Source organism: Egretta garzetta, unplaced genomic scaffold (assembly GCF_000687185.1).
Source record: "Egretta garzetta isolate BGI_Z169 unplaced genomic scaffold, ASM68718v1 scaffold241, whole genome shotgun sequence".
NCBI lineage: Eukaryota > Metazoa > Chordata > Aves > Pelecaniformes > Ardeidae > Egretta > Egretta garzetta.
Genome location: NW_009258675.1, coordinates 297,623 through 323,621, shown reverse-complemented (window position 1 = coordinate 323,621; position 25,999 = coordinate 297,623). Strand labels below are relative to the sequence as shown.

Sequence of the window (25,999 nt, the reverse complement as noted above, 5' to 3'; positions counted from 1 at the left end):
TAAGCATCAGTTTAAGAGCATTTTCAACGTTACAAGTTTTAAATCTCACAGTTATAGCTATTGGGGGTGAACGATCAGACGTGGATTATTAAAATAGTGTTTCAAAAACAGCACCACAGGTTGGAGAAGTTCCATCCTTCCGTGGGTTCTGGGGACGTATTTTCAGTGGGCTGTAGGTGTCTGGAGAGAGAGGGGATAAGAAGCAGAGGTGCCTCTTCTGGATGGCATTTCATTTCTATAGTGTGCATTTCCTCAGTAAAAGAAGCCACTTTGAACCTAGAAAATTAGATTCGTTGCCATGAGAAGTTTACACCAGACACGCTCGGATCTGCAGAGGCTGTCCCTGGTTTATTCTGCTGTAACCTCAGGCACTTCGTTGGAAAGACTGTATGCATGAGGAGCTACTCCTCTTGAGCTTCCACTCAGGGCACTGAAGACAAGCAGAAGAGGGAGCCCGGACAGATGAATCTGGATTTAAGAACAGCCTCCATCTAATGGCTTCTCAAAGACAAACCCGTGGTGTTTGCTTCGCTCCGAACTCACAGCGGTCTCACAAATACACCACAAACCGCTGGCAGCTCCGCTGACAATTAACTACAGGTGAAAAATAAAATCCCTTGGGGATCGCAGCGGCATGGCAAGCCTTACCCTACTTCCAGCAATGTCGGACATGACACATGAAGAGAGTCCTCCAAATGGTGAGGTTTGGTCCCAGAGCCTGTGTCGTCAGGAAAGACATTCACTGGAATGACACATTTTGACTGGGATGTGTATGAAAACTCCAGTGGGATGCGTGCCACAATCCAAGGGGCCACAGTTTACTATTGCTCTTTCTACAGCCTTAAGAATTTATCTGTAAAATGCGAGCAGGTCTCAGCTACTAGTTACATGATGCAAAACCGCACCTTTATCCTTTGAATTTACAGAGGCTGAAAAACCTCTAAAAATGAGCTTTGAGTCACAGTGGAGATTTTTCATCTCTTACCTGTGCTCCTTGCAATACGAGGGCCGTATCCTGTGCTTAAATTGGCTGGTCTGCAGGAAGAAAAGAAAAAAGAAAAGAAAAAAAAAAAAGACATCTCTTCAGAATACGAATTCTTGAAAACCTCCAGTTTCAGCAATCTGTTTCAAAGGACGGGCTTTCCACTTCATGCTTGGAATGGAAACTGGTGGCCTTGGAGCTAATTACAAATAGCCATAACATAAGAGATAAAATAAATCTATTAGCATAACTCCATAACATGGTAAGCACATCTCCAATACACTAGGCCTTTAAAAAACTTGGGCAAGGAAACAGCAAAATGACCGAAAACCCATCGCAAGAAGCAGCTGGAAGTCCCCTGACTGCATTTCAATATGAAAACTACTGGTGCTGATAACAGCAAATATGTTACTGGAAAACACCAAAAGCAGAGTCTCTGTTGTGGTTTAAGAACAGTAAAATACAGCACAGACTTAACTTTACACAAGGGCTTAACCAAAATCCTACTGAACAGCAATGGAGACTTAAAGGGGATTTACTCCGATGCTTTTAGGTGTGCTGAAGAGCAACTACCGCTGCTTGCGAATACGCTGTGCGGCCGACAGCTGTGTCCGAGGCAACTGGCTTGAGAATTCAACCCATTGCATCGGGTGGGACATTTTGAAAATGGCTGGAGGGGTTTGGAAACACAAGTCGGAGATGTCAGCTCTTCGGGAGATTTATTTTTAGATGTTGAATTGCTGCCCTGACTCCTAGGGTTCATCCAGGGAGGACCAGCTCCCTAAGCTTTTCCCAAACTGTACAAGGCCTCTGCTTTCACAGCCCAGAGAAACAGCACGGTCACATTGGCACATAGTTGTCTACCTCTAATACATCAAATTTGCTACATAAAAAAGCGATTCAAGCTAACAATTTTGCTCCTTTTTATTACCAAAATCTTTGCATCTCAAAATATATTCAAGCGTGTAAATGTATTTTTTTTAAATCCTTCCTTAATTTATTTCTTGAGCAGATCGTCAATGCTTCCAACCAGCAACCCCTTATCCTTTTTAGGCAGCACATGAAAGAAGGGGGATAGCGACATACTTGAAGACTGTGCAAGTAACAAATGTCTTCAACGGATTGGCATGCACAGGGAATGATCTACATCGTCTTGGAAATGTCTCAAATGCCTCTAATCATCCCAAGGACATACTTTAGCATGTTTATGGCAGCCTTGACACAGTGTCACAACCCCGCCAAAACCAAACAACGCTCCTTCAAGAAAACACTCTGTCACGACTCTGAGCAGAAACTCAAAGGCAAATAAAAGTGCTGAGATGAGATTTGAAGAGCCATAATTGTTTCTGTAGTATAGAAAATGCAGGAAGGAAAATCCAGATGAGGAACTGCATTAAAAAAAAAAAAAAAAAGACCAACTGGGCAATCCCAAGCCCAAAAGTGGACATAAAAAAATAGAATATTGGCTATGGGTTTAGTGAGGTAGTGTGCATGGAGGTCACCCAAGGAGAGAGCTGCAAAACAACTGGCCTACATTGAGCTGGAATTCACTGATAAAAAGTAGAAGTGAAAAAAGGACATCTCTTCTAAAAAACAGAAGAATTCTAAAAGTAACATTCCAGGTCCCCTGAATGCTAGAAGGAAACAAGGAAAAAGGACAGGAGGCAGATGCTGAGGGACAAACAGCCTGATAGGAGGTACGAGACCCGGGTGAGGTGCGTTCCGCAAGAGGCTGACACACAACGGGTGCAGGCGGTGGAATGAAAGCAAGCGCTCAGAGTGCGAGAGCGGGACCACTGTATTGAGCAGCTACTCAACGTGGGGCTACCCAGACAAATGCAGTTTGAAGAATGGGACAAGGACTAATCAAGCTCTTCAAGCACTTGGGACTTCGCAGGAAAAAAAGTTTACCAAGGAAATAGGAAAGGCAATAGAGGCGAGAAGACAACAGCTGAAAGTCAGAGATTGGAAATCCCATAATTTCATCTGCAGAAGATAACCATATTGGACTTTGTCATCCAAAAGGACAAAAACACAGAGCCACAAAGGAAAGGATGTACAGGATCATGAAAGAAACTGGAAGAGAAAACAGATGAATAGCACCATTTGGTCTTCGTGGAAGATGTCTCACTGACCTCAGTACAACAGCAAATTGGCTAAAATGTGACGTGCTCACTAAATTCAAGTCAGCCTACGTGACCTCATGTTCAACACAAAACAAGAACTGGAATTTCAAGACCGGGAAAGCCAAATTAAATAAAGCAGTTTAAAAATTATAGTGACGGTTATCCCTCATTTATACAAACTACCAAAGGAAATAGCAAAACCCCCATCACTTGACATTTTAATATACAGACTAGAAATCTTTCTGAAAGATTTACTTAAATCAAAACACAGTATCAGGTTTAATGAAGAAATGTATTACAGTTAACGGCTTTACTAAGTGGTCAGACAAATGATCTAATATTACTCTCTGCCCTTAAAACTGATGACTGCTTTTTTTTTTCTTTTTTAATTTACAGAAGGTAAAAATTATTGACGCATCCGCTGAGATTAAACAAGAGGAGAAGAAACCCCTTTGGTCTGAGGCAAGGAGTAAGCTGCTACCAGCCAGACTAGAGCAGTCCCGGTCACTTGGAAAGGCAGCCTTAAGCACTGGAGGTGGAAGACCAGACAAGCAAATAATAGGGCATTTTCTCCAAAAAACCTATGAAAGGAAAAAGCCTTGAGGCTTGTTATAACAGAGGCTGAAGTGGTTTATCCTGAATGGAAGAGGCCTCTAGTCGCTGGTTTGGTAGCAACCTTGTATGACCCTTAAACAATGTTCTCACATTTTGGATTGTAAAAACATTATTAAAAAAAAAAAAAAAAAAGAAAAAACCCCAAACACAACAAAATCCTAAACCACAGAACCAAACCAAAAAAACCCAACCCAAGCTGCAGGGACCTCAGGACTGACTCCCAGTCACCCCAACTGGAAGCCTGTCCCAGGCCCTCCCTGCTGATACAGGTATTTTCCTAACCCCCATCTATGCTTGTCTATCCACATGCCAGCAGTTAACATTTCTCCTTCCTCCCCAGCATTTCCTATTTATAGTCATTTCCCCAACTCAGCCGTCACTTTGAGCTGGAAAAGCCAAGTTATTCTGATTTCCCTCCACACCTTCAGCCGTTTTGAGAGCCGGTCTTTGCTACAACTTCGGCTTGAGCTCAACCCTTTCGAAAACGCATCACCAAAACACATCAAACGCTCCAGGTCCCATGTAGCATCTCTGAGCTATTCTCATCCCTATGAAAAACACTGCACCAGATTCATCCGCCATCACACTGCTCTTCCCCACGGCCGCCCCACAGTGGGAATCCATCCGTCCTACCATGGGAAATCACTTACGGCTCCTTTTTCTGACAAGTTCCTGTTTCCACTTGCAAATACCTGATTTTGCGTTTGCACCACCGGTATCTCTCAGCTTCTAACAGCCCGTTCTTTGATACCCTCCAGTTCTCGTGCAGGGTCCAGAGCCTCCCGCGTCCCAGCGATGCCTACAGTCTGGGAGCCAGCAGCAGTCTCAGTATGGTTGGCCTCTTTCTTGGCCAAGATCCTTAATTCAAATACCACCACCAAACCACCCGACTGTTTGCGGCAGGCACTTTGATTCCCTCCTCCTTCACCTTTCAACACTGCCTCAGGCCATCTGCAGCCCTCTCCTGCCATTGCCTTCCCCACTTCCTATTTTCCCACTAACTGCATCTTCTTCTGTCTGAACTCCATTTAGCACATCCTTTCCCAGGCGGAGGAAACCTGATCACGTTTCCACTCCCCAGCAAAAGCAGCCATAAAAGATCTACGTTAGTCTGGCATAATAGACTTTGTTTATTATGGTACACTTTTCCAATTAGTCGTTTACTCCAAGCCTTTTAATTTTTTTTCTATTTTTTTAATTCAGCTTTTCAGACCATAACCCGCAAGTCAGTACCCATCAGTCTTCTCATTGCCAGGGTGGCTCTTCCTTTCTGCTCCAACAGAAGCAGGAACCGGCATTACTCTCCAGCAGTCAGACCGGCAGATACATTTTAAGCACGAGCATAAAAAATACCACGCACGTTATCAGCACAGTGGCAATGCCCTATCACACCCATCAGTGCAGGATTTCAGGCTCAAATCCTGGAAAAGTTTTTGCCTGAGCAAGCACAGACGATGGCTCAAAAACAGGCGGTTGAAGGAGAGCAAGCTTCAGAACGGAGCCCGAGATGCACATGCAGTAAGTACCGGTGCCTTCATTTCTAGTTCATCAATTTATCAATTCACTGGAAACAAGGCTTACTTATTTAGGTCCAAACTGATGCAAGAGAAGGAAAAAGGAAAAAAAAAATCCCTCGTTTTTCCTCGGGAAATTTGGTTGCAAATGAGACTGTCAGCAATTCTTTGCAGACAGATGTTAAATGTTTGTTTTACATATGTTAAAGCAGCCTCTTCAGCCTGACAAAGCAGCACCTTAAAACATGAATTACGAATGACATATGAAAGCCTACTTCAACCGCAGGAGATGCACTTGGTTTTTTGCAAGGTTTTGGCCACAAAGAAGTGTCTTTGCTAAGATAATTTGCAGCTTTAGGGCTGTGTTCTCTTTTGTTTCATGGAAGGAATAGGAATGGTTCTACCATCAAATAAATTGTAATGGATGACATTTTTGGCTCTAAATGTTCAAGGCAAAAACCTTCCACTCCTCCATGGAGACAAAATTCCACTTTGTATAGCAGGTAGAGACCTGCACGTTTCAATCTTTCTTGACTTGCAGCCTCCTGACAGAAGCGGAGGCCTTGCGGGAATGGGGGGCAGTAACTTTCCACAGATGCCATAAAACCAGCTCACTAACCTTAGGTGCCCAGTTACCAGTTCAGATCCACAGAGAACAAACAGACAAGAGACCACCGAGGAGGTTCACATCCAGGGTCAGTTTCGTCCATCCTGGATTTCCTTCTTGCAGCAGCTAAATTTTTGTCTCGCTTTTTGGAACCGCGTAGGGATGAAGGATGTCTTATCCAGGAGGACAGAAAAGGCCAAACCAGCTTCCAGCTGAAATCTAACCTGCCTTGAAAACACATCTGCCTGCGCTCAAAGAAACAAACTCCTCCAATATAGCAAATACAATTACGCCCTGCTGCACGCTTCCATCATCACAAAAGCAAATAAAACAATGGACACTTCTCATGTTGGACTTCGGCAAAAGACGTTTATTATTATTATTGTTGTGTTGCTGTTGTACCTCCTCTGCTCTGCCCACAGTGGTGGCATAAATGCTGTTACCATATTGCAGCTGATGATGCCGGTGTACAAATCAAAATCCATCTTAATTTCAAACTCCATTAGAAACACAGGAAAAAAGATCAACATTTACAAAATGTAAAGGGAAAAATGGTATGGAAAGAATTATTTTTTTTTATTATTTTTCAGGCTTCCAAGACAGTATTACAAACAACAGAGAGCAAAGTAAAGCTAGAAATGAAATACTCGACAGCATCTGTTTAAAAATTACAGCTAAGAAACCTAATAAAAGTTGAATAAACAGTTACTAGAAATAAAAATTTTTACACATATGATATTTGTCTGGGATTTTTATTTCTTTAAAATAATTCATACAAATGGTTACAGTCACAAACATGATTTTAACCAAAAATATTGCTAGCCTACCACATTACCAGGAAGGAATCAATGTAGGCAATGAAATGCTGCTACTTTTCAGTAGTCTAGTGCCTTTTTCGCATACCACCAATAATATATACTTTAACTGGTGACAAAAAGCACAATGCTCGTTTATACAAAACCTTTTTTTTTTTTCCTCAAAATCTCTTTGCAAGGTTGTCTTCAATTTGAAATAAGGGAATTCATGCGAAAATTAGGAGAAACTGTTTTCCTTTTGTTTACTAAATTATTCTAAAAAATAAGACAAGCAGGTAGAAAAAACAATGCACTGTGTGGCGTAGAAAGAAAAATGGGAAAAATTCATTGTCCTGAGAAGTTTGCCAACTGCCTCATTTTTGGGCATGTGTTAAAATATAAAAGAAAGGATTTTTAATCTCAAAATTGGTTTGTTGAATGCCTCCCTTATGTTTTTCCTTGTTGACAGCTAAGCAAACAAACCCTTTTTAATGTTCTAAAAACTGTACACAGACAAGTACATTCATGATATAATTAACTACTAACTTCTCTTGCTTAACAAAGAACCCATAGGACACAGAAACAGTGAATCAGTCCACTGGACAGGGACAAACTACAATTTATACGGAGGAAAAATGTTTCCAAATCTTCTTTTTGTCTCCCACCTTTTCCTTTTATACTGTATATTGGACCAGTTTCTAAAATAATAATCGTCTCCTCCTGTAAGTTCATGGTTTTGCCTTTAATCAAAATCCTGGGTTTTGTTTTGTTTGTTTGTTTTCCACACGCTGAAGTTGAAAGCTCCGATGTTGGGAATGCTGTTTTCATAGGCTACAATTGGTCGCTTGGGTGGTCTCTATCAGCTTCTGGTTTGACAGTTTGGCCGGGGGAAGGAGCATGGGGCGGGTGGGCTACAGCAGGGAGGCCGTGTGATAAAGACATAGGGTTGGGGACTATTCCTTCTACTGCTGCAGGTATGCCAGTTGAAGCCACACTTACAACGCCCGGGGGATACCTGCTGAGAGAAGAAAACGAGAACATACGTTAAAACCAAGGGGTGACTGACCAGAAAGCCCACCTTGCCTCCTTCTACAGCTAGAGAGATGCTTCTTTTGTTTTCAGACCAGTGAGACAGACAGTTGGTGAAGCTCCAGACGAGATACCACATGCAGATGTGGCAAAATAAAGCAAAAGATGCCGCAGTTTACCCAAATGAGAAATAAAGGTTTCTTAGATTGTTTCTTCAGATTTCAGATTTAGTAGCACGAGTGACAGCACAGCAAAGGAAACAACCTGGTATTGCTCCTCTCAAAGTATGCCTCAACAAGAAGCAATCCAGGCTAGGTCCGTGCAATACCGAACTATTCTCTCTGACTTTTCCTTATGTTGATCTTTGGGAATTTTTTTCCTCCTTCATTCTCATGGAGAAGTTTTGAAATTTCATTGTTGTGGTTTGAAAAAAACATTTTTTAAACTAATCTCACAGTCATAGCTTTCTAAGAGCCTCCCAAAAGAGCAATCATACCCACACCGCTCTTAAGATGACAAATTCAAGCCACCCAAGTAACTTTTTCAGCATCAAACTTGCCACTGTGCTTGTCTGGAAGAGAACCAGTACCAGCTATACAGAGGACAAGTGCTTTAGGCAGACTGCAAGGAAGAGAGATGCAAACACAGAAACTGTGGATGGTTTTAAACATTTCTTACTCTATCTGGAAGAACACCGAAGCTTAAATATTTTACAAATTCAACAAAAAAATCACCCTCCGATTCAGTTTGATTTTATGATGGCTCTGATTATCAGGCTGAAGAAAATCTTGCAAATCTACTGTTTCAATCCCAAAGTTCAGATGCAGTTGATGAACACTGGTATTTCATAGTGCTGTATATAAACAACAGCTACACACAACACTTCTAACAAAAATATGTTTTCTCTTTAGTCAAACACCTCAATACCCATTTGCAAGTTATCTCACGCTGGCCACTGAACACTGGCCCTTTGCCTCCCCTCCCCATCATAAAGTTGCACACCATCCCTCATTTTCTCCTGCTATATTCTGCTCACCCAAGCATGCTAGCAAGTGTTACCCATTTAAAAGCCTAAATACAGAAACCTACGACTTAATCACTGTGGCATTTGCTACCCTAGTATTTACTTAGAACTAAATGGGAGCAAAGGCACTTGTAGTCTAGTCAAGCTTTTTTCAAATATCACATTATTCTGTTGTTTATTTTCTTCTCATCAGAGTTCAATGCTGAATGCATCAGGGAATTTCACCCCGCTTCAGCAGCATTTTTTCTAAAATAATGCATGCTTGTGCTGCTCATCCTAATTTCCCTCAAAACTGATAGAAAATCAGAGCAGAACTTACACAAAACTCAAGAGGAGGAAAAAAGCTGGATGAAAGCACATTTATTTGTTCGTTTTTTCTTCCATCACAGAAACATCATAGGAACTGCTTTTTGCAAACACTGTGCCAGAGGGGCTCAGCACGGCCATCGGACGTAGCACAGGGACAATGAAGATACCATACATTGGCCTGGTCATCCTGGGACAGACTCCCAGGGATCATATCAGGGACTGTAATCTGGGATGGATAACCAGGATGTGAAAGATCACACCACCTGTAGGCCAGAACTTTGTTCCCAACTGTACCCGTATTTACAGGGCTTCCTATGCTAATTCCTTCTCCAGAGAGGTTCCTTAGAATTAATTTGCAGTTGCTAATGGAATTAGTTGCTTGTTTCAGTACCTCAATTTGAATCTTATTAATCAAATTTGCTTCAATTCCTATGAAAACTGTCAGGCTGGGTATTGTTTTATTTATTCAAATTTAATTTTGAAACAGCTTATCTGTTACTCTAGGTGCTTGGCAAAAAACACAACATGACATGACAAAACCTTCAATTTAAAAGCCCAACACAGCAACCGTTTCCAACTTAGCCTCCACTTTCTAACAACATATTCCCCAAGCATCAACACACTGGAGCTGGGAGAAATCAAGGAGAGAGCAAATTCTGCAGCTGCGTTTCCCTCAGGAAGAGAAGTCATAGAATCATCTAGGTTGGAAACGACCTTTAAGATCATCAAGTCCATCAAGTCAGAGTCTCCCTCATGAAAATGGACGGTGCTGGACCAAAAGCGTTATCAGTTACCCTATGAGCACATTAAGCAGTTGAAACTACACATACGTTATTCTCCTTTCACTCCAAATATTCTTTCTGCATATAAAAATATTCCTCTTAGACACCAAGTTATGGATTGGAATTCCACCTGCCAGCACCTCTCCTCAGACACAGGCTTCCTACAGTCTTTTATAGTAACATCCAAAAGGCCTACAATTGTTTTTCTTGTCCTAAAGCTACACAGTGGCAGCAGCCAAAATACAAATAACATAACCCTCTACAGAAACTGTATTTTGCTTGACAACTCCTAACGCTATTTTGCTTTTCATAATTTCTGTCCCTTTTAAATTTAATTATCATGTTGTTCAAATTGTATCTCTGAAAGGAGAACATATAAACTCAACAGCCTCTACACATGGGCAATTCTGTCCTACGTAACCTTCCCTTATGTTGCTGTTTATTGCTTTTATATCTTAACCAGCAAATACATTCCCTCCAGCACTTCATGAAGTTGCTCCCAACCTTTTTCCTCTGGTAGCAGTAAGTTGAAACATTTTCCAGGTAAAATGTCCTCTGAATTAAATTTTTGCAGCAGCAGAAGGGGGAGATCAGTTACACCTCCTCTTCTACTTCAAACTCTTCCTTCCCCTTGCCTCGGGTAGTATTTATTTATGAAGAAAAATACAGTAGCCCTCTTAATTACAACTGAATGGCAACTTTCATTTTTGTGTTAATCCCCTGTATTTTTTAAACCACAGAAGCACCTCGAACTCACTATGTTAAAATGTTCAAGAAGCTGAGTCTGTCCCAAAAGAGCTGAAAAACTTAGTTGCACGCTTTTATCTTATCTGAAAATCACCAGTGAAATACCTCAAGATGAAATAACTCCTGAATTACACCATCTAACTATTCTCATCCAAGTACCTCTTCAGTACCTGGACACTCTCATCTTCTACCTGTTAGAAGGCAGACAGATACATCAGCATATCTGTAAATTGCACAGTCACTGTTTGCTGGCTGTCAAATCTCACTTTGCCTATAACCTGCACCCCCTGTGACAGGGGGTTATTTAACAGGCAGCTCAGTAACAAATACACAGCAATAACACAAAAGCAGGGTATATTATACTGCTTCACCAAGACTATCACAAATAGTTCCTTCTCAGGAATATTGTTAATCTTCACTCATGTGATAGGTCCCATTTGCTTGACGTTTTGTGTCGACAGGGCATCTTGCATTTCACATAGTAAATGGTTTTGTTTTCCACAGAATACGATGATATTCAGAAGACCTAGATTATATTCTGCTGATGAACGCTCAAAGTTCTTTGCTTGCAATAGTATCTGATAATTTAAGAGTTGTCCTACATCAAAATACAAGTAAATGATATATCCAGAATAAAATAACCACAGTTCACCGAAAGAGCTTATTTGCATTTTTTAACATATAAATTATTATCCCGGGTCTTATCTTCTAATGCAATTACACGACTATGATGCAGTTATTAGCACATCTGAAACATCATACTGCCTGTGAAAGACTCCAGAACTCAGCTAGCTGAACCTCATCTTGGATTGCAAAGAAAAGACAGAAAATTATTTTTTGCACAGTCAACTCAAATTCTGTACTTAATCCAGGTAGGAATTAAGCATCAGCAAACACTACTACTGAAACCAAATTCTTCATAAAGCCTGAGCTTCAAGTTCCACATATTTTATACTGCACAAAATAGTAACTGCCTTCACCCACACTCAAACTATTCCATCACCCCTCCACGGAGAAGCTTTTAGTATTTGTTGTATGACTAACTTCTCCCTCAAAATTCCCAAAATTAGTTTTATTTTGCATTTGAAAATAACTGTCAAGTCAAAATTTATTTATGATGAAGTTTCTTTATTGAAAAAACTGACTGAAACAATGCCTAAAAAAGGCATTCAGTTTGTGCTTATCCGGCTTAAATTAAACACATATGGTCTTTACCTTGTAAATCATTAACTCCCCAAACATTCCTAAGTTAAAATCCATTTCTAGCGGTGAAGCTTGCTTCTGCTGCACTTGTGACCCCCAAAATGAGAACAAACAACTGCATTTTATGTGGGCACGCCACCCCGTTCCGAACTGCCGTGACAGGGTTGGAGTTACTACCCCCTGTTCAGCAACACCTGCCTTTAAGCCTCAGTTGCATTCAGCTCTAGCCTGAGCACTCCAAACTGAAGTCAATTAAACCACATGCTGTGTGGAAGAGAACACACGTGCTTGAACTTTTTCATTTAAGCAAATAAACCCCCCCTTCTTCAGATACTTAGGGCTAGGGGTACTTTTTCGAAAAATAAACATCTTGACGTGATGTGAGGTATACACATGTTGATCAAGTCAAAGTTACTCCTTTCCTTTGCTGCATTACAGTTACTGATAAGGAGATCACGGCAAAGGCTGGAGGTGCTCCCCCCTGTCACCTCTCCATCACTTTCTGATGAGACTCTTAGAAAGTCATCGGGACACGAGAACTTTGCTTCACTTCTCAGGACTGCATAGCTGGGTTCTTATACCTATTAAGAGCATGGGGTAGCCCTCCTGAAGAAGGGCAAAGAAAAGCAAGATGTATGAAGGAGGACAGCAGAAAGATTAAGACAAAATGGTATAAAAAAAAATAAATAATGAAAGTACCGCACTGTCCCTTCCCTAAAGGCATTGAGGGAAGCAGATGTCTGTAGCTTTCCTCAGCCACTTTCATCCCACTTATGAGTAAATACCATACTGGAAGACAAAAAATTGCAGGTATTTCTTATAAATAAAAATGGTGTGAAGCTGGCTACGAGGAACAATCTGCTGCTAGAACAGCTGCTAGGGATAAAGGGACAGAGAAAGACTCTCCAGCAAACAGAGTAACTAAGGAACATACGAGATGTAAAAAAATCACCCCTTTCTATTAATTATGAAAAGCTGCCTTCACAGTTGATTGAGAATACATAGATCAAGTCCCTCAAATACTTTTGCTTAAAAATTAAATGTGTAATTTAGAAAACACTATTTTAAACATATTTTCATAATCACCCCAGGCTATTCCACTGTATTCACTCAGTTACTTGTTCTCTCATGTGAGGGCACAAAACCACGTACCAATAGCTTATTATTGAAAGTCTTGCTGTAACCTACTGCTGTATCATTACCTTCGGCAAAAGGAACATAAACTTCCACTGCACTCACTGGAGATAACCAGAATTGTTTTACTTGAATATACAAAAACCTGTGTGTAGTGTTCAGATTTTACTAACCGCAAAAAAAGGTAAGAAAAGGAAATGTACTTACGCACTGCATGACTGACTTCAAGTAGCAAAATAAGATTATTCTCCTGAATGCAACAATTATGAAAACAATACAGCTGGGGTCTAATCCAAACCCACTTAATTTATTAATAAGAAGGTCTTTTATTTATTCTTGAATACCTACCTCTGAATTAAGGAGGTATTTCTTTTACACCTGCAGCACGCTTACCTGTATGCAGCACCATTAAGCTCTGGATGAACTACGGGATCCATGCTGGCCCAATGCGTAGCTGCAGTCAAATGGTCTTTGTTAACACAGTTTTTCAGACTGTCTGGAATACGACCTAGGATGAAGTGAGGGAGAAGAAATAAAAAACCATAAAAATTGTATGCCTTATGCTCTTAATGTATCTATGTTAAAAAGTTATAAATATTTGCATATTTAAATTTACGTAAAATCACACAGAGCTTCTTTTTGATCCTCGCTGCTCCCCTTTTGTCTGGGATTTATTTAATAATCACTTAAATGCTCTGCATAACTTTTGTTTCTCTGTCTCTCTTTGTCTTTTGTATACAGGGTCTCAGTAAAATCATAATCAACAAGATTCATGTTTTCCAAGAAGCTAAAACTTGAATATAGAGCATGGCCGCTACTCAAATTCAGTAATGTAGCCTCCTGCTCTCTGTCTTTAATTTCACTTTCCTCCTTTTCCTTCCACGTGTAACAGCAATAAAAACACTTATTGAAGAATGCAGGATTCTGAATGGAATTTTGCTATAAACCTGAATATGACCAACACTTTCTTCCTGCCTTCCTGATCTTCCTCTTCTTTATCTCAATTGCTCTTCACATTTATGTACTATAATGTATTAATCCTCAGCCATCTCCTACATTCCTACAAAAAATTAAAATACACCAGAAAACTCCCTTCTTCGTTTCTTTAAAACTTTGGCTTAACCTCTGAAGTACAACTGAAGTTCTAAGACACAGATACTGGAAAATCTGTCAACCTGATTCAGCACGTACTGGACAAGCCTCTGACTGTCTTCTGCAGATCTACCTCCAACCCTGCAAAAAACTACATGAACAGATACACGACACATTTTCTTCATGGCAACAGGAATACTTCCACCTCTTTCAACAGGAGATCAATTCGAGCCTCTGTTTTTTCTGACATCTGTTTTAATGTATCCTTTCTAAAGTTTAACCTTACTGTGTATTTGCACACACAGAGATAGAAAGAACTGAGTTCCGAGTCTACATCTGCTGCTGTCGGCAATAGTACTCCAGAAATGCTTTCAAAAACTGACTATGCTCCATAATTAAAGAATTCAGGCTTTTTTGTCTCCAACTTCCTACTGGAAATTTGATTCAGGACTTCATTACTCTTTGCCTGCTCCTTCTATCCATCACCCTGGCCACAATGGGGCTGTAAAAAAGTCTTTCCACGGAATTGCTTTTTGTCTAGTGGATGCTATCAAATACTTGTTACTCCATGACTTGCGCTTATATCACTAAAACTTCCCACGTCTCCTATGCACCAGCTGAAAGGGCTTCTTGGTTCAATTATCGGACAAGATGAGGTACATGCCCCATTATGGGTGAATGCCTACTGTTCTCCTGATTAGAAATCATCTTCTAAATTTAGCTGAATATATAAACATCTGCCAAAATTGTCCATAAATAGTATCTTTCTTCTTCTGTGTTACCTTCTCAAGTATTTTTAAACTGCAATCATGTCTTCCTCCTTGCCCCTCTCATTCTTCACTTTGCTAACTTCTGTAGGCATGTTCCACTGGTCTCCCCTTACTAAACAGTATTTAGTTATTTAAAACTTATTTCATAACTATCTTTTCACTTGCCATGGTTGCCTTCCTGTTTCTTCTGTTGAAGTTTTCAGTGGTCCTCCTTATTTAATACTTTGAATGTTTTGATGGTCAAAAATATATTTAAAGACTCTGCTTATCATTTTTATTTTAGACATCACAATGTCACTGACTTTTTGGGAACAGCAGAACCACTTAGTATCTTTATCATCAGATGGTAATGATAGCCTGCACTCCTTCATTGTACACCTTTTTCCAATTAGTTTCTCTCTCTACACCCTCTCTCCTCTGTGTTCCCCTACAGCTTTCACGTATCCAGCTTTATCCCACACTTCCTGTATCTCTCCTACATTTGTTTCACTGCAATTCAACGTCATTCTCGCCTCCCTAATGCTGGCCTCAGTTTGATCTTACCACAAACCATGTGCAAACACTAAAGTGCTGACAGCTTCAGTACAAATCAATGATTTAGATCACTGATAGCACAACTACACACTTTAAGAAAATACAGGTCTGTTGTCCCAGGCACATATGTTTGGGCTGTTGCGCAATATTTAACGTAAAACTAGCTCCGTATAGCTGACTCTTACTCAGTTTTCAGATCTTAGCCTGTTAATGCTTATTTGCACATCAATCATCCCCCAAGCAGGTATGGTATACTGGTTTGTGCAATCTCTCCCAGAGCTATCTGGGAGCAGACAATAGTTACACAACAACTTAATGAAGTGTAAGCACAAGGAGCAATTCCAGCAAAGGGATGGTCAGACTCTTTAGGTAACCTCTAAAACAGAGAGGCATAGTCCTGCAAAGGGCAATTTGGATTGGGAGTTTAAGAGGTGCCTTTAATCACCATCCAGAGGAGAATCTTTCTGCACAGGCTATAAATGAAACTAAATTGCCCAGCCTCTTTAGGCACAAGATACAGGAAAGGCTACTGCTAGCGCTTTTTGTATAGCAGAGCAACGTGTTGGCACGGAGCTAACTCTCAAGGTGACACAGATGGCCCTTCATGTCTGCAGAGCATTCAGTCTATATTGCCAAGGGGGAAACAGCAAAGTCCTACTAAAGGGAGAACATTAGTGCTTAATGAATCATTTTCCAGTATGAAAATCCTTCCTTTTATTTTAGGCTACAAGGGATTCAAACCAATGCCAAATGGCTCACTCTTCTCATTTTATTTATTAGCAGTGCATGTTCAAGACATAACTGTTTTCTCTTCTGTGAGCAGTTTACAATTACATGGTAGTTATATAACAGAGAGACTTCGCCCTTTAAAATGCCAGACTTCTTTAGCAATGTTTGAAAGAGAGGAACATCTAAAATAGAGTACCCTCCCAACAAAATACTGAAAATTTTTCTTACATAGAGATTGAGTTTTTGAGATATGGGCATTACCAGGAACAGCATGAAGCTCTAGATGCTTTATCTCTGAATGTTACAGCCTTAAAGACACTGAAATTCCAGACCATCCTCCAAGACAAATTTGGATGAACTTTGGAAAATACAAAGCAGCCAAAAAGAGAAGGACAAAGGAAACAGAACTGCTCATAACAAATATAAGGGGGCATCTAGGAAAACCTATGAAAGATACCAGCAATATTTTGAAGACTTGCAGTCAAACCCATCAAAACGGGTAATATTTACATGCGACAACAACAAAAAAAGATGGATTTTTCACATATGAGTACATTTCTGTTACATGGAAAAAGTACTTATTTTTCAGCGCCTACCTTCTCTTTGCAATTGCAGTGAACCTCCAAAATTATCTGTTCCACTTCGGAGAACAGACTTAGTGTGTATTTGCTAGTTTCTATGTCCCAAATATTAGAAGTGGTAAACAAAACCTATGGCTGGTTCTTTTCAGCATCTTTCAAGACTGAAGAATTTTAAAAGGTTAAAAAGAAATACGCAGTGAAGGAGCTAAGAAGGTGAGTTTTAGTACCTGTGATCGCCCTTCGGATCTCTCGTGCTGCTTCTTCCCGCATCTCAATTGAGGCTTGTTCACTATACCAGGCTGCATGTGGGGTACAGATCAGGTTTGGTGCATCCTTCAAGGGGCCCTGACTAAAGCTAAATGAAGATTTAAAACAAGATCAAATGACAAAAAATAATGCGGGGGGAGGGGAGGGGGGGCTGGAGGGGATCCAGATGGATCTGTACATACACAGATTAACTTCTACAACAGAAAAGAATTGCATTTCTATTCCTTGATGGGCTTGTTTTTAATTCTGACAGTTAATCTAATACACTATTCATGGTATAAATAAGCAACAATCACCTCTCAAAGACTCAAAGGGTAGAAACTAAGTATAGTAGCAACATTAGCTTCTGTCCAATGCACTTATTGCTAACTACAGCCACTGCTGTTCCAATTCTGGTGCAGAAATGCATAAAGCAAGACCCAAATCAATTCAGGATGTCATTCCATTTGTCCATTTCATCACAGCTTTACTGCACTAGCCAACGAAGCTCTGTTCTCTCAAGAGTCACCATCAATGTGACGTTTAGTCATTTAAAGAAAAAAAATCTTAACAGTTATTTCCAAATAAGAAGTGTGTCCATCAGCAACCTCAACTTTTTTTTTTTTGATAATTCAAGGTTTTTTTCCCTGTGATTTTTAACTATTTTTTCTTTCCTGTTCCTTTATAGAAACACCACAGAAAGAAGGAAATTTACTTTACAGATTGATTTTCAGGGAAAGCAATGAATCTGTGTAGAAGTGCTATCACAGATACAGAGTAAAGAAACTGAAAATAATGGAAAGTTGCTCCTCCTATTTATTTCCAGTTTTAATAATATTACAGTCAACTGTAACAACAGGAGAACAATATTTTAAGACAAAAGTGTGCTTTCAGAGTTGGTCATAATTCATAAAGTGATAGATTTCATCTGTAGTTCAATAAACATCAGAATATCTGGCAGAACTCTTGAATGAAGAGTTGCATGCTGCGATCAGATAGATATGCAGCACTGAAGCCAAAGGAAATTGTGGCTGTAATCCTGCAACTGAATCTCTGCAGATGGCATCTCCATGCAGTAAATGGGGCTTCCTATAGGTGCAACGGTCTGCTTGTGCAGATCTGAGATCTGAATTGGGAAAAATGTATGTAGCTGAAAGTCCCTCGAGCCATTACACTCTGGCTTCGCACAGCACTACTGCATTGTAATGACTACATTTAGAAGTAAATGAATGCAGGGTATGCATAAATAAAATTAAGTATTTGTGATGTGGTACTGTGTCTCAGTAGATATAAAAATTCTATCTAGAAGGATAATATTCTATTTTTTTAAAGCTTCTATTCCCCCCCCTCAAACTGATACAAGAGAGACTGTCCTCTCTCCAGTCTTTACAACCTGCCCTCAAGTCCTGAATCTGTTCCTCTTCAAAATCTTATGTGTATTGTTCCAGCTAAAATTAACATTTCTCCCTGCCCAGACTGAACAACTGAAAAAGGCTTGTCACATACAAGCACTAAGCTACAGCAGTCTATTCTCCTAACTCTAACTCAGAAGTCAGGCTCAAGACTCAAGGACATATCAAACCGGCTCATTTCTGATAAGGAGTGCCGGTATCGTAATACCACTCTGGGGAGTGGTACATTTCTGCCTAAAATGCTGGACTTCTCGGTGTCATTCAAAAACTAAGGCTCATGCTACTGGCTCTGCTCAAGACAGCAGAGTTACTACTCCCCTGACCAAGTGTAAAACAAAACAAAACCTGCACTCTGACCACCTTCCTTATCTTAACTTTTTTTGCAAACTGTTACATTTATGGCTTTCCTGCAGAGACAATCTGGACAAAAGTATGTCTTTTCCTCCAGAAAGGTGTCATAAAGTAGTTACTTCTCACACCAAATCTCAACTCTTTGCCTTCTAAAAGAGCCAGTTCAGACATGAACATTAGTTGCCTCCAGAGTTGCATCAATGACAAAGGAGCACTCCCCTCAAAGCCATGACACAAAGCCATGCCCAGGATTTGAACCCTAGTCCCTGCTATTTCTACTTAATAAACCCATTGGAATTTTTTTTTAAGGAATTAAATCTTGGATCTCACTTTTTTCACTTCTGACCACATACACAAGTTCCATCTACATTTGCATTAGTCCAGTGCTGCACAGATTCACGTTGCTTTACTAAGGAGTAAAGGGGGAAAACTCCATTTACTTGTTGCTGTTGATTGTATCATGCACTAAGACTTAAAAACAAGAAAGTGAACAAAATAAAAAGAAAAGAAAAGGAAAAGCACCTGAATGGTTCTGACTCATGTACATCTAAGGCTGCCCCTCGTATCCTTCCTTCCTTCAGGGCCTGTGCAAGTGCTTTTTCGTCTACTAACCCACCTCGAGCTGTGTTGACCAGGAAAGCCCCTTGTCTCATCTAGGGAAAGTTAAAAACAAGAATGATGAAATAAAAATAAATGAAATAAAATCGTTGTGGCATTATTTTTTACTCAAAAGAAGCATCCATTACAACAAAGGCTATTCAGCTGATTTAACCTGCAACAGTTGTCTTCCCTTTCCGTTGGAAAGTACCAGAAAATGTGATGCTTCTAACATAAAATGCTATTTCACAGCACTTAATAACCTTTTGTTTCTTGTAAGTAGTGTCTTTTAATAGAAGCGTTGTTTCAGATATTGTGCAGTAACATGATCAAAAGATACAACGGTGCACATGGAAGTGACAGATCATTTTATGCCTTTTTATTTCACTGTGAAATTGCATGAGACAGAAACTACAGCACATTCTTAAACAAATTCATATTTTGTGGTTTTCAACTTTCACACAAACAAAAGCCTACATGAATTTTTCAGAAAAATCAATGCTTTTGGATTTTCAAACACTTTTCCCTTTAGTTGCCAAAACACAGTAGATCTATGTTTCATTGATTTTTGTTACTTCAGCTTCCTCCTCCCTGTGAGACTTTTCAAATAAAGGTCTAAAGAATTCTTATATTATTCAATTAAAAGGCATGAAAATGAATTTGGTTGAGAACGCTGTGTGCCCAGGAGAGAAGCTGTGCTGTGCATTGTGCAGATTAGCATTGTAGATGACACTGTGAGGGGAGAAGTACAGGAATTTACACCATAATATATCCACAACTTGAAAACAAAGTGGCGGTTTAAATAAGAGAGATGGTACGGAACAAAAACAAATTACTACATCCTGCTTCCAGCCACCCTAATACTTCATCTTTTACCAGATGTCTCAAACACAGCTTCTAATCTCAGAAGCATTTCTGTGCATGAAGGTAAGCATATGAAGAGCAGGAACCACGGTGAAGATGAATGATAAAAATCTCATTTTGTACTGACTCCATCTCTCACCATATGAACAAGAAAACCCCAACATTTTGACACCAAGTCAACTGCTTGAAACCTACACATCAAACTAAAGCTTATGTAAATGGATCCTTACTCTGAAAGACTGATTCCAAATGCCAAATTCATGAACAACAAGGAGGTTTGGATGAAAGTCAGCTATGAGAATTTTTTTTACATGAGATCACAGGAAATATTAAACAATTAACATGCATATGCTTGCAATAAGGTTGTAGGAAAAAAACCCCACCACTTTTTACTGGCCAGCTCACTAGGTTTGGTGTGGCCCTGCCTCTCCCCATTTGCAGACTCCTGGGCTTACAGAAGAACTATCTTATATTGGTCTGTACAGCAAAACCAAAGCTCACTTACAGGAGCAGAACTAAGGGATACTTCTTTCAGCTTTATTTAACTAACTCGGGAACTAGAACAGTGACGAAATGGTGGCATGACCTTAAATTACTCCAGTAACAACAAGACATTTGTGATGGGAACCATCACTGCATCTCCACTACTTAAGTCAGCTGTGAGAACTTGATCAACACGAGCATGGGTGGGCTGACCCAAGTGATGATCCCACCTGCTCTGCAGACATCCCATGCAGGTTTGTGGGAGCTCATATACCCTTCCTATTTCTCTGCCCTTGCAAAAAATTTGAGTTTTACGTATAGCTTAGTGTATTTACATGCCCTTTGAAGGACTTGAAAAATTAAATCGAAGTGAACCCTTCTAAAATTTTCTACCCAGTCTTAATAACCTTGCTTGAGTTTTCATTTTAGTACTATTTACAACACTCTAGTACTACGACAAGTCCAAATCAAACAGAACAAGGCTGCATAAACGCATTCTAGCGGGAATGAATTACGTGACTCATGATAAACTACAAGGGTGGATGCAGCTGGAGATGACCCTTAACAATGGGTGGAAGCTTGAAAGAGCTGTACAGCTAGAATTGCTGACGGCTGTTAAATTCACCTACACTAAACCTGCATAGCTGCTTTAAAAATGTATTGTGTTTAAATGGCAGTGTCTTTTTCTCAAATCTGTAAAACTAAAGATGACCTCAGCTTCTCCTAAGAGCACTTGATTACCATGGATTCAACAAACACAAGCTCGAAACACTTCTCTGAGCCACTCTGGGTCTACAAGGCCAAGCATGATGGCTAAGCAGAATGCTGACTAATTAAAGGGAAAAGCTACTGAAAGAGAAGACTGACACCAAATTTTCAAAGGCATTTTAAGGTTATGTCATTTCAGATTCTGAATAAAATTCAGGGTGAGACTTCTGTGAAATGAGATGCACCATACTTCTCTGTACTTTGTTTAAAAACTGGTTATTACATGAGCATGCGGTATTGGACAAAAGTGGCATGCAATGCTCTCTAAAAATTTTAGGCCAACTCTCTAATATCCATCAGCCTAAAAAAACTATTCTGCTCTTGTTGATACATATTCAGAAGATCTGCTCTATGCAACCTAAGCAGTCAGAGGTGTTACGACTTTATGGTTTTCACGTCAGCTGTTACAATACAGACTGCTTCATCCAAACTTTTATCCAAAGCAATAACTATCTTCTAACATTTTAATTGCTGCTTTAATCATGGAAGGATAACAAATAGCAAGATAAATGCTTGCAACATCCTTTCCGGTACAAACTTTATTATATGTGTTTCATTTCAAATGGTATCACTCAGTTTTAACCTGTTTTGTTTTGTTTGTTTCTCTGATTCATGCACTAAGCTCTCTCCAAAGCTCATTGCATTTATCTACCTCCACTCAGAAACATCCTGTGACACACTGGCCCAAGTTTCACAGTCCACTGTATAATGAGTGACCACTGCTAAGCCTCCAGACAGTCCCACCGAATTCCATGTGATTCCATTTGGGTCTAGATGTCTGCTCTTAAAGACATCTAACCGTGTAATAACCATTAAATGTACCTGAGCACACAACCCCCAAAAGGGAACGTTCAGGGCAGAGCGACAGGGCTCTGTTCTCTTAGAGATTTGCATTTTAAACATCTTAATTTTTTAGAGTTTTAAATTCCAAACCATGGTTTCATGTTGAGATGGATCTGCAAAATCCCTGAACTCTCAAATCCACAACTGTTATACCATCAGTTTCCTTCCATGGTCCTACATGACTGATGAACAGGTTCAATAATTACTTGAGTTCTAAAGTTCAAGAGTAGTAGGTGCAAACTAATTCTTAGAAGCTAAGCAATGATTTTACTGCAAAAGAGCGCTACTGTCATTGTTACCAACACATACAAACACTACATCTATGAAGAGCAGCAAAATCAACTATTATATCTTAGAGTTTTTTTTCTGTACACTCTGCGTTCCTACATCTCAATGTTGTATTTCTTGCTGTTACCTACACTGAGGTTGGAGTCAGAAGCTAGATGTGTAATGAAAAAGCTTACTAAAAGATTAGTCAATAACGGAGCAGCTACCACACCTGGATTTTGAAATTATTTTAATATTACCTAAAACTTTAAGGAGAGGTTAGTACTAACTCCAAGAAACATTATTTTTCTAAATAATGCAATGCTGTAAATGCAATCCATCCATGAAGCGCTCTGCAAGCATCAGGACTGAGCACAGGGGGGAGCCATTTAGTCATAATCCTTAAATTGCATCTAAAGAACTCAAACTGAGGAACAAGAGTGAAAAGGCAGAATTGCTACCTGAAAATACACAGGTAAAGGAAGTAGCTACTAGAAGACATAGAAGAAGTGCATATTTTTACATAAATGCAACTTTAATAAATCTGACCGACATTAAAAGCAAATTATTTCTACAGATGCAATGTTACTGAGCAAAGACGTCAATAAAATCAACAATACATAAGCCACCAGCTACGTCCTAATCAGTTATGAACCTGCTTCATTTCAAAGTAGCAAAAGGGAAAGACATTTCTTTCAAATGAGAATCTACCTGTTTACATAAATCAACGCTATACAGTGTCAGCCACCAGCACCGGTGTGGAGGGCGCCCACAAAGGTTATTACCTGCTTTATGGTGAAGTCATTAATAAGATGATGATTGTGTTCATTCAAGTTGCAGTGCAGGGTAACACAGTCACTGTGGAACAGCAGGTCCTGCAAAGTGCTCACCCGCTGCAGTCCCAGAGCACGCTCCATGCCATCTGAGAGGTATGGGTCATAGAAAATCACACTGAAGCCAAAGGCTTTGGCACGTAGTGCTACTGCTTGCCCAACACGTCCTAGAACAAGATAAATGTGCAATGAGAACAGATGTGAAACAGCTGGTGTAAGGTAGCCTCCTCCTCCCGATTGCAAACGCTCATATCAAACCACACTGTTTCGTACAGCAACTGGCAGAGGATAAAAAAGAGGCGGCTCCCATCCCACTTGAAATCATCACTAAGATCAGAAGTGTTACATCTGGGCTGTTTCACATTGCCTTGTTCAAAACAAAGCAGGAGGCTTTGCACCTTTTGCAACCGGAGGTCTGAAATGCCAGAAGATGTCACATAATCTGCAATAATCTGTGTAAGACAAGGGCTTGCCTGCTGGGCCTGTTTATGGTAAAACACTACTGCCTGTGAACACATCCCGCCAAGGCCTTGATCTTACCCATGTCGGACCAGCTGGCTTTAATAAAAAGCTATAAAATTAATCCTCAAAAATGGATGCAATAAAAGATAATTTGTTTATTCTGAAGCTCAACCATGCACAATGCATGGAATCTCTTTTCTGAACTAGCATTTTCTTTCGTTTTGAATAACATCCTTTCAGCATTAAAATACCTGCAAGAATCCTGTCATCCAAAGGTCTAAACATTTTTGTATCCATCTACCGAAATGACGAATAAATACAGCCCATCATATGGCACCTAGTTAAGAAGAGCGCGGTACCATTTGTATTCACATTGACCTTAGCTTTTCTCTGTTCCACCTTCCTTGCTGTCCTATCTCAGAGTTGTGCCTGAAGTTGCTGTTTGGGCACGACTCCACGATACACCTATCGGGAGGTGTGTATTTCCCTTTGACACACGACCAGTAAAACACAGAGGAAAAAAGTGAGTGAGCACATCTAGTGAGTAAAGGTATTTTGAAGAATGAGAACTAACGCAGTTTTTGGGTTGCACACTGGATACTCATGTTAACAGTACAACAAATGTTAGATAAAGACATTTCAAAAGCATCACTAGGCACACCATAATATTCACATCTCATTTTAAAAAAAAGTCAACAAGTTTTCTTTTGCAACATCTTGAGCTTGTTCAAAAAAGCATCCAATTAACACAGGGAAATCCCGTCTCTTTCCAATTGTGCTTGAAGTGATTTCCCTCTGCTTTTCTTAAGAATAAACTTAAGAAGCCACAGGAAGAAAGGTTTTCTGTTGATCATTTAACTTGAACACAGCACTTCTGCAGTGCTTAGTGACAGATGTGCCTGGAATATTAAACAGTATGTCAATCTGGTGGGCGCTGTCTGCTTTTCTTTGGGGACACCAAGTTAAAATACTCTTCAAAATATTTTATTTCGATACTTCCATACATGTTATTTGTTTGCTTTCCAAGTTTTTTTTTTATAAACTTGAATTAGGCAATTTTCAGTTCAAACACTGTATTATTTTCAAATTTTGGCATGTTCACAGCTCAAAGAATCAGTCACACAATTGAAAACAATTTATTTTTTTTTTAAACGAAGCATATCGCTTTTACTCCAGCTTCATTCATTTTCACATGCAACATTCTGTCATCTGTTCTTTTTTACACTCTTTACAACACTAATACCTGAGGGGATTCACGACAGTGAGATCTCTTACAACAGACTCTCCAGTTAAAGCTACGCTTTCCATTCACTGTAACCAGGCTACCAAACCAAAGCCTTCTTCAAAGTGTGCAAAGTTTCCTTCTGAAACACTTGGGAATCACGTGTGTACCTCTAGCCAGAATTATCCTACTACAATGGTTTTATGGGATAAAACTCTTCTGTAATTGACAATTCATGTTTAGTCTTGGTCATTAAGACAAATACATAGGTGGACACATGTAATTTGCCAATTCCTTTTTAAATTACAGTCCGACAATACAGTACAACCACAAACCCATGACATTTTTTAACTTTCCTGAAAAACTTCTTTTATAGAAGACTCTCCTGGGTATGAGGGGTGGCTCAAAATCTACCTCAGCATATCAAGAACAACAGAACAAACATATCAACAACAACAGAACAACACAAAGCATCCCACCTAGACAAATCTATCTTAAAAGCATATACAATTGCTATGAATATTCATGGCTGCTTCCAGGGAAGGCAAATCCTGAAGTTCAAAATATCAAATGAACTTCTTGGTCTGTAGTGTGGGAAGAATGCAAAAAATGCATGTTGCATACAATTGCAAAAAAAAGCAGAAAGCAACAAAAGCTTATTATTTTAGAAATTAGAGATTTATATAAACCTCTAGCAAAGCCCATGCATCATTTCAGTGACACCAGCAGCACGATGAGACTGGGTTGTTACAGTCTGACCCATCTACTCCTCCCCAAGACTCCCAGTTTGTAGGTGGCTCTGATCTTGACCTTGCCAATGACCTGATTTGAGTGTGACAGTGTCACACTGCCCAGACAGCCCCTGGGCAAAGAATGAGCATTCTATGCTGGTATTACAAAGTTTTATAAAATGCCTTTGATACCACAGAAATGTTGATGACCTGCCTGCAGACTTCCATGAAAAGGAAAAGTGCTTTCTCTTAGCAGATCTTTCCTGTCTATGCAGCAGTAATGGAGAATCTGGGTAATTTTTCCTCCCTCTTGGAGGACTGAAATGTGGAGAGTGCCATTTTGTTACA

The 25,999-nt window shown here is 39.8% G+C and overlaps 1 protein-coding gene across 7 annotated transcripts in view; it reads right to left on the bottom strand.

The window, feature by feature from the left end:
* Positions 1-6,214: 6,214 nt before the first annotated feature.
* Positions 6,215-25,999, bottom strand: part of CTBP1 (C-terminal binding protein 1) — a 256,527-nt gene continuing 236,742 nt past the window's right edge. For 6 of the 7 annotated variants that reach the window (XM_035888637.1, XM_035888639.1, XM_009648866.2 and 3 more), the window contains 5 exons: positions 23,189-23,403; positions 19,104-19,234; positions 16,800-16,927; positions 13,260-13,374; positions 6,215-7,656 (listed from right to left, as the gene is read on the bottom strand). In XM_035888637.1, coding sequence (XP_035744530.1) covers positions 7,470-7,656; positions 13,260-13,374; positions 16,800-16,927; positions 19,104-19,234; positions 23,189-23,403 — 776 coding nt within the window. In that variant the 3' untranslated portion in view covers positions 6,215-7,469. The remainder of the gene's footprint in view (positions 7,657-13,259; positions 13,375-16,799; positions 16,928-19,103; positions 19,235-23,188; positions 23,404-25,999) is intronic. The other variant, XM_009648865.2, reaches the window with a different exon arrangement.